Here is a 10,377-nt window from a genome sequence, read left to right on the forward strand (position 1 = left end):
ATTGTAGACAGATTGTAAATGTGGCATGTGTTATTAAAAAAAAAATTGCATCATTATTTTAATATTGTAATACAGTTTTCTAGTGGAAGCAAGAAGTACAACCTTGATAATTTGTGAATACTGGAAGTTTTATTTTTTATGATTACATGCTGTACAGTACTTACAACAGAAGTAGATATTTTCTTGTGCAATATTTGAAGTGTGAGATAATGTAATTTCAGTGATTTAAAAAATTGAATGTTTATAAACCTGTTTTCCAATTTTAGAATATTAAAAATATCAATGGTTTAGAATGCATTATTCATTACATGAGGGGAAAAATAATATATTAGGCTATGTAATTAGCCATTTAGATATTTTACAATAAGAATGTTTAATATTACAGTTTCGTAGTAAACTGCTTGTATGAATCTACTTTAATACGAACACATTGTAAACAGAGTTCTGGATTTTACGTGTAGTATCATAAATTTAACATTTAACGTAAGAACACTGTAACATATGTAAGCATCCCAAGATTGTAGTTCGTAGTAGATTATTTTTTATAGCAGACAGCTGCTACAATTTCCACGTGAGCCTCAACCCTCTCATAGTGGCCACTGACCTTGACAAAACTGCGCTAGGTGAACCTCTCCCTCTATGACTGCAATGTTGCAATCTATTTGGCATTGTTCAGTAGCTTTAAATTAGCGGTTTTTAAATTAAATTTACACGAAAATTGTCCACAGTATGGAAATCCACTATAGAAATAAATGATTCTTTATTAGATTTTCTATCAATTTGGACAAAAATCATGATCCTGCTCGCAATACTGGGTGTTCAGTTCAAAGTATGTCATGGCTCGCTGTATGCCGTCACGTGGCTAGTCGATGAGCCTAGAGAATTCAATCTTCCTACACTTCCGCAGAGGTGTATTACTTATCTGCCAGAGAAGTTGCCTAGCAAGTACGGCATTCATTCTGAAGAGTACTTACCGATACGTACCGTAACGCCGGTAGTGGCAGGAATGTGAACTGTTTGGAAACACGTACTGAGGTGAGTTTTTTCTTACTGTCGGGATATGGGGAGAGGGTTAAGACGATTACTTACGAATTTGTTGACATTAACTTCGACGGTCAACATGGACACGGAGCATGATTTGTGGAATCTTGCTGTACGCAACCGATGATAACAAATACCCTGCGTACGACTTGGCCGAGCAAAACACAGTTCGAAAGAAGTCATGGTAGCACACAGACCGTACAGACCGCCATCTGTTGCTACGACGTTCAAGTTATACCGTACACGTTCTCAAGTTCAGATTGAACGCCTTGATTAATAGGCAACTTCTCTAACACCAAAGCTGAAAGTCGTTTCAAATAGCTGACTCATCAACAGTGACGTCATGACACACTTTGAAATGAACACCCAGTAGTTAACGAATAAGAGAGTATTAAACATTTGGGGAAAAAACATTTTTTTTTTTTTTTTTTTTAGGGACTATTTGACATAAATATGGATCTCTAAATCCTAATAATGGGACATGAGGAGCAGGGTGTTATATTCCAAAATATCAAGAAAGTTATTTCATACCATGTTCATCCTCCTCCAGTCTTGACACTGAATTATTAGCTATTGATGCTGCTCTTCAGTGTGTTACTCAAATTTCTGAAAAATCTATTTGCATAGTTACCGACTCCAAGGGGGCTATATTTAATATAATTAAATATGTACCAAACCTATATGCACATAGAATTATTCCAATTCAGAAACAACTAAGTAAACTAAAAGAACTCCAAAAGGAAATAACATTTCAATGGATACCTAGTCATTGTGGTATACCTGGAAACGAGAAAGTTGATAATATTGCAACATATTTGCAACCAAGACCTCTTCAAGTGATATCTCTATCCAGTGCTTTTGCTTCAGTAAAGTCTCATTTTACAAACCTATGGATCAACAATTGGCTCTCTTCTGACAAAGGAAAAATTTTACAGTCTGTACAAAAGAAACCAAATGACCTGGAAATGCACAAAAACTTGCCCAGACATGTTCAGACATTTTTAACAAGAGCCAGAACAGGTCACATTGTCACTCAATTGTACCTACACCGATTTCACCTTTCTGATAATCCTACATGTCTGTGGTGTAATAAATTCAGACATCGGATTCTAGGGCAAATGCCTATTTTGTTTCTTTAGGAGAAAAGTAAAAATAATTATTAATATTTGTGTTTCATGGAAATTGAAAGGTATTCAAAGAGTTTTATAGTGCCCTAAAATGGTTATTAGAGCCTAATTTGTTAATATTCGCCTAAAAATGCCTAACTCACTGTAAAGTTTCGCATTTTACTCTTACTTTTTATAATTTATACATGTATTCACTGCGAAATTTAAGGCATTTAAAAAGTGGAAAGTTTGCTTCACACCGGCCATGAAACCATTGATAAAGGAAACAAAATGTTTTGAATCTCACGACACTCGCAATAGATTTCACCGAATTTAACATGTTTGGAGGCATAAATGCCGACAAAGAACCAACCTCAGTTTTGAAGCAGGCAACAATCACAACATGTGCTGCTACCGATTCAGAGATATACTATACTATAAAAATGACTGTTTTCGGTCTGAAACCGATTAGCTGTACTGCCCTTCAGAGTGTCATAAAATCACAATTTTTGGAGAAAGAGTGTTTTTGAAATATTTATGAAAAGTCGTAAAACTGCGAATTAGTAGGGTAAACAGTTACAAAATAGCCTATTTAAAAGAATGGCCCTCCTAGTGTTAACACTACCAGGAAATGCAACAATAAGTGGAACTTTGTATTTTTGTCCAATTGAATCTCAATAACAACGGTTCATTTGAATGCTCGTTAACAGTTGCTCTTTCCCTCACCTTATTTGTGTTGAGAAGTTTTGAGCGGTAGGACGTTTTCCTGTGAAGTTTAATGCGATAATGCCGAAAAATATAAGTGCAAAATCTACATTGATCCGGCAATGGCTAACAGAATATTCAGGATTCACTTATGATGGAAAAATAATATTCTGCAAGATTTGTAGCAAACAGGTATGTAACAATAGTTGAAATATATAAATTCTATTAATTTTAATGAGTAGGCCTATAATATTTATACATTGACTGAGCTATCCTGAGGTATAATTCTTTTTAAGACCACTACACTTTAACCTTTTAAATTCCGATAGTTAAAGTATTTGCAGGTCATTAAAATTTTGATTGTTCGAACCCACTAACTTTGTGATAGAAATACGGCAATACAACAATTAGGATTTTATTTTAATTCAGTTTACTTTACATTTTTAGATTTCGCAAGAAAAGAAGTGCCACCTAAAGCAGCATGTGCAAGGAGCGGCTCATAAGGCTAAAGCTCAGCAGAAAAATCAACTGCAACAAACTTTACTAACACAGCCTACTTCATCCAATCTCAGCAGCAATTTCTATGCTGATTTAACCAGAGCGTTTGTTGCTGCTAACATTCCCTGGAATGCAATTGAAAATCCGGTTTTAAGACAGTTTTTACAAAAATACTGCAAACAAAATATCCCATCTGAGTCGACCCTAAGAAAAAATTACTTAGACAGAATATACAATGAAACTTTAGCTTCCATTCGGGAGGATATAGGTGATTCTTACATATGGGTCTCTGTGGATGAAACCTCAGATCCTATGAATAGGTATATAGCAAATATGGTAGTAGGAAAACTTAGTCCTGATGGACCTTCGATTCCACACCTTGTTTGTGTTAAGGAACTTTCGAAAGTGAATAGCCAAGCCATTGCTTATTTTGTAAATAAAGGCCTACAGTCTTTATACTCGGGTAATATAGACGATTCTAAAGTTCTGTTGTTTTGTAATGATGCTGCCTCATACATGGTTGCTGCAGCTCCACTTCTTAAAACATTTTATCCTAACCTCACGCATGTAACCTGTCTAGCACATGGCCTTCACAGGGTTTCTGAAACAATCCGGAATGAATTTCCTCTTGTCAATTCGTTTATTTCTAACACAAAAAAAAAATGTTTTTGTAAAGCCCCATCCAGGATTTCAATATTCAGAGAGAACTTTCCAGATATCCCATTCCCACCTCAGCCGGTTGTTACACGATAGGGAACCTGGATTCAGTCAGTGGTGTATTATTCTAAGTATTTTAAAGAAGTGGTCACAGTTATTGATAAATTACCTGAAACTGATAGTGCAGCGTGTGTGAAAGCAGTGAAAGATTGTCTGAATGACTCACGAGTGAAAAACGATATTGCCTACATAACATCAAACTTTTCTTTCATACCTGCAAGCATTGAACAATTAGAACGTGAAAAACAATCTCTTTGTAGCCAAATAGCAATAGTAAAGGAAGCTCAAGTGAACATACATTCTGCTTTGGGCGAAACTGGGAAAAAAGTTAAAAATAAGTGGGACAACGTATTAAATAAGAATGTAGGATTTTCATTGTTGGAAAAAGTATCAAGAGTGATATCGGGGGAAAGTGTAAATGTTCCAGTAAGTATTGATGTTTCTATTGTACCTAATTTAAAATTTGCGCCTCTCACATCAGTTTCGGTTGAAAGAAGTTTTTCTGCTTTCAAAATGATTCTCAGTGACAAAAGGCAAAGGTTAATTGTGGAGAATTTAGAAAAAATTCTGGTGGTGTACTGTGCAGATAATTATAATAAAGTCTGAGCATGGAACTGAATTTCAATAACTTAAAATGAGTAATCTTGATATCAATAATCATTATTTCATTAGTTTCAATATATTAAATTTGTGCAGCTCTGTTTATAAATATAATATAGTATTCTTTTTTAATGTTTAAACATACTTTTTTGTGCGTATTTTAATGTATAACTAAAAATTTCAGTGAAAGAAATAAGTATGATACCTTGATGTGCCTAAAATGCCTATTTTCATTAAAATAGAGCCTAATTTTACAAATTTTGAGCTTATTTTAGGCGCCTAAAACTGCAATTTTTAGTGCCTAAAAATCCAATGTCTAGATAATCATGATGAAGATCTGGAATACATTCTTCTATAATGTCAATCCATAAACCACAAAAGAAGTAAATTAAAATCATCAGTACCAGTTGCAGAAGACACAGCCCTGCAGTATATATTGACTACACCCCACCTCTGGCTAGCAACAGGCATCTATAATGAACACCGATCAAAAAACCCCTCATTTCTCGTGAAAAATAACAACTGAATAGACTACAGTGGACTATAGTGGACTTTATGTCGTCAGCAAACAGCTGGATACATTAAGAAGATTGATTTTTTTTTTCTGAGAAAAATATGAACTTTCCACCAATATGGTATTACACTTTTTTGTTGCATATAATATGAGCTATTCACTCTGAAATGCTACAAGGTTATGTCACTGTATAAGAATCAGCTCTCCATATTAATTGTAAGGGTATGAATATGTTCTTCAAATGTTGCATTAAAAAACAATGGCACGCATATACTTGGAGAGAGTAACTGAGTTGCGGTCTTCTGTGAATTCCTATACATTGTCTATCATGTTACATATTTCTCTCTATGCTGTACAGCTCTATGTACGAAGTTTGAAGGTAGATTTCGACATCCACTCAATCGTTTCTTTGCTTAATTTAGAGAAATTGACTCACCTCAGCTTTTATCAATTCCATATCCTCTACAGACAAGACACCCTTGGATATCAGGTAATTGAAAACATCTTCCACATCGACATCTTGGACAATCTTCTCCCGAAGACCCTGAAGTTTCATTCGTCTTACTGTGTCCATTATTGCACCTGCTTGCATAACTACAAATTGCTACATAAAATCTGAAATATATATGAAAAAAAAAAAAACAAACTTAGCAAATGACTTAGTAGAGTGCTTTTAATGTATGCTAGTTTAGTACTGTATGTAACAAGATGTTTATCATAGCCTACATGATTTTGGATATGATAGCCTATATTCTATTTTTAAGTAACAGTTTATAAAATAAAACGAAAATGTGAACAGTAATACTGTATAAAATGAAAAGTCACTTTCATATGTGTTCTCTCCTCTAATTTCCAGAGCTCGTTGCAAGTTAACTGAATCTCTTCATCTATTTTAATAAATTGTTTTCTCTCAGTTCTATACCAGATTCATTATAAGGTCAAAACTATTACTCCATATTGTGATATGTTTATTTTCTCACTATATAAAATACACAGACGTAGATGGGAAGATAATATTAAAATGGATTTGAGGGAGGTGGGATATGATGATAGAGAATGGATTAATTTTGCTCAGGATAGGGACCAATGGCGGGCTTATGTGAAGGCGGCAATGAACCTCCGGGTTCCTTAAAAGCCAGTAAGTAAGTAAGTATGAAATACACAGAAAAAGTAGTATGGTGTTACAAAAAATATATATTTCGATATTTTTACAGAAAAAAACTTTTCAGCATCACTAATGCCAAAAATTTCATGGTATGTCATTTGTTTATCCAACCACCTGTGTACAAAGATTTCCTTAAAACTATTACGTGAATTTTTGTTCATACTCAGTTCTACAAGTCAATTTATGTATGAATGATGGACATGAAATGTAATTATTACAAACACTAGAAATTAATGGTACTTCAAATGAAAAAACTAAGTGGTGATTACTCAAAATCAGCTATTGTGATTTCTTTTATGATTTTATTTCTTGTATTACAATAATGAGATTTCATCTACTAAAGCATCATCCCTCTTTTTTCTCCTTCACAAAAGAATTATTGAAATAACAAGAAGATATGGAACAAAAATGATGTTGGAAACAGATGCGGGTACAAGAATTCGGAAGCAAATGGAAGCAATACAAGAGAGTGACTCAGAGAATACAAAGCATCTTTATATCGAGAATATAAAGAAGCAGGGACAATTCTTGTATATCTCAGAACTGTGGGGCACAATTTTACTCTCTAGATAGACTACATTTGTAAAACATAAATATTAGTCTGTATACTAAACTGTCAGTTAGTATAAAATATAGACCTATGGTGTGTAAAAATAAATTTCAATCCACCTTATTGCCAGCATGTCAAAATTTAGTACTTCAAAAGAGAGTACCTATAGCCTACATAATAGCGGTATATCAAAAAGAAGTGTGTAAAATTTAGTATGTTAAATGTCATGTAACCTCACATATCAGTAACGCAGGGTTGGGCACCAGGAGCGATTCTAAACTCTAAACAGGGACATTTAACATTCATCCATTACAGCATCAATGCTGTGCAGTATTCAGCGGGGAAGAAAAGGATTGAAGAGAAGTTATATGGCTCCCCATGAGAGAGTAGAATTCGCTATTGGTGTCCAGCCCTGCGATAATGAGAGGCTGATGAAAAAATATCTAGTTTCCTTTTTCAAACTATTTATGAGTGCATAAAATTCAACGGCAAGTCTAATTAAAATTGTAAGCTGGTTGATTAAAAGTGCGAAATAAAACTGAAAGAGACCTCAAAGACATGAAGACTATGAACGTTATTCAAAATTAATTAATTACGTGTTAATTTTGACATGTCCCATATCATGTATGTGATCAGTAGGATGCAATAAATGAATATTAATTGTAATGACATTTGCAAAATTAATTAAAAACAAAAAATCTAGTGCGGCAAAAATCACTAGAGTATCTTTTCACGTCTCACATGAACCAAACTGCGTTCTCTCTTTGTAAAACTTTCTTAATGTCACAAATGTTCAACAAAATGTGCCAAACAGGCTAATGATAATTTGTTAAAACCTGTCTCATCATCAGGGCCTATAGACCCCCAGGCCCTAATAAATCTCGTTATTCCGTTTTCACTAACGCGCAGAGCTCTGGTAAACGATGACAAATGTTATAGATTTTTGTTCGTATGGAATCTTAATGTTTTCTCTCGGGGCAATACTATTAAAGAAAATCAAATGCCTACACAGAATTGTGACAGCGATGTTACATCAGCAGTTGTCAAAATAATACAAATTCTGCTTGTATTCACCGATGACAGAATCTGTTGCTTGCGAAGTTCAAAACTTGTAAATTCCAGCAAAGCACAGTATTTACACAGTAATAATTTTCCACTTTTACCTATTTTTGCATAGGCCTACTGAAATACCAGTCTTAAATATGATTCAATTATCTAGCATATATCGCAGAGTGAGAAAAAAGACTGTTCAAAAAATACAATACACCGGTACATTTGTTAAAGTGCTTAAGAGTTTGAGTACGTTAGCATATTAATATTTTACAAATATTAACATAAGGACAAAAGTACAAGACACTCAAATACGAATACAGCAAAAATTTTTACTTTTTCACCTATCAAAACTTTAGCTGACTACAAAGATGAGTCATGTTTTGACGAGAACGAGATTATAACCTAATGACAAGTCAACAACCTTCGTAAATTTTCCTCTATTCCGTGAAGTCATTGAAATAATTAAAGTATCAAGTAGAGTTTATCACATTGCAGCTTACCACTCATTTCATGCATGCATGTTCATATAAATTGATGAAAATTCACGAACACCTTCAACATGTTCTCTCTTACTCAGTTCACACCAAGGTATATAGATAGTTCACACGATCAAAAGTGCGCGAATTACAAAAATCACACACCGACATAACCAACGTCAAAATACCTGTAATCTCAAGTAAGCAACGATAAGAGGATCATAGCGTTTCAGTTTAGTTCCGATAATGATGTATGGAGCGCTAAGTATGCTTGTTCCAAGATTAAAGTTCTTTTCACAAACATCAGCATTCAGTACCGGTATTCTGAAGTATACCGGGTGTCCAAAATTCTGTGCACTAAATTGAAGGTATGGTACAAGAGGCCAAAATAAACATATTTTGTCGGACAACGTACGGTCGGCGTTACGCCGTAAGCCCGCTAGTAGCGTTAGAATCGGGAATAGTTTGTCTTGTATAAGCTAAAATATATGACTAGACTTCGTTGAATTGCCACACGCAGCATGCAATCAGGTTGCCGATGTACGGTAGTATAGAGGAGGTGAGCGACCGCCCGGTCTCGTAGTACAAGCAGTTCATGTTAAGAGATGTGACCGGTCCAAATAGATAGAGCAGCTACAGCTAATGTATACCTATGTAAGCACTTGTTTTTGCATTACTGTGGTTGGAATAGTCAAAGCTTAACATTTGTTCAGTGCATACAAGAATTCAATCAAACATACTACAATGAGAGTGTTGCTGTTACAAACAATTGCCCGTGGAATACCCTTACCTCCGCAGCCAGTCTTGATCCGTTGGGGAACGTGGTTGGATTCTGTTAATTATTATGCACAACATTACGGCAAAATAATGAAGGTAATTGATGCATTGGATAGCACAGACAGTTCCGCTGTTGCAGCTGTAAAATCATTGCCTTCTGAACAGCTATTGGAAGATATTCTGTTCATTGATTCTAATTTTAAAATCGTGTCCAAAAGCATCATCCTGTTAGAATCGTCTAAACTACAACTCTCACAAGCCCTTAATATAGTGGATAAAGTATCACAAACCGTTATCCAAAATAACAATTCACTAATTTCAGAAAAAGTGAAATGTAAGTTGAGAAACATTATTGCTAAAAATTCTGCCTATTCACAACTTCGTATTATAAATAATGTACCATCAGGTTACGACAAGACGTCTGAAGTTGGTGTACTAAAAAGTAGTGATTTTCTGTTCTTCAAATATGCACCTATTACATCGTGTGATGTTGAACGTACATTTTCCCAATATAAAAACCGTTTAAGTGACCATCGGAGGTGGTTACTTTGCAGTCGCTCAAAATGTACGTAACTCTTCACTGGAATGCACATATTCAAAAATGATGTGTATATCTTACATTAAATTTTAAGAGGTAATATATCTCAGTACAAAATAATTGTGTATTTACATGTTTAGACGTTTCCTACTTCAATGATCATTCATTATATTTCTTGAATGCAGGATACAGGTTTTATTGTAACAGCAGTATACTGCTCAGTCTTTACGTAAGAGGCATACTCCATCCGTTGCACGTCCCCTTTCTCATACAGTCTATACCGCGTGCGCAGTAAATCTTACGATTCTCGTGGGAATTCCACGAAGTCTATATACGACTCTACTAATCGACAGTGATCGATAAAGCTCGGTTCAGACGGTGCGTGTTTCTGTGATGGATTCCAAGGTGGCTGCGCGGATGGGTAGCCTGCGTGGTCACTCACCGGAAGTAATGCGCCCTGGTGGCTCCGTGGATAGCTACCTTGCTGGATTTCGAGGGTCGGTTCCTTGCTATTTTTCGTGATGGTTTGCAGGCTGGAAACCAAAGATGATCATATAATATCACCACTGAAACCATGTCGCCATGTTCTTGTTTTCCAACTAAACCTGTTTCTTCTATATTCTTTAATTTCTAAGAA

At 34.9% G+C, this 10,377-nt stretch overlaps 1 protein-coding gene across 2 annotated transcripts in view; it reads right to left on the minus strand.

Annotated features, from left to right (window-relative positions):
- Window positions 1-8,603, minus strand: part of LOC138709594 (apoptotic protease-activating factor 1-like) — a 67,041-nt gene extending 58,438 nt beyond the window's left edge. For both annotated transcript variants that reach the window (XM_069840482.1, XM_069840481.1), the window contains exons 1-2: window positions 8,450-8,603; window positions 5,618-5,796 (exon numbers count right to left, since the gene is read on the minus strand). In XM_069840482.1, coding sequence (XP_069696583.1) covers window positions 5,618-5,773 — 156 coding nt within the window. In that variant the 5' untranslated portion in view covers window positions 5,774-5,796; window positions 8,450-8,603. The remainder of the gene's footprint in view (window positions 1-5,617; window positions 5,797-8,449) is intronic.
- Window positions 8,604-10,377: the final 1,774 nt, after the last annotated feature.

This window comes from Periplaneta americana, chromosome 11 (genome assembly GCF_040183065.1).
Source record: "Periplaneta americana isolate PAMFEO1 chromosome 11, P.americana_PAMFEO1_priV1, whole genome shotgun sequence".
NCBI classification, from domain to species: Eukaryota; Metazoa; Arthropoda; class Insecta; order Blattodea; family Blattidae; genus Periplaneta; species Periplaneta americana.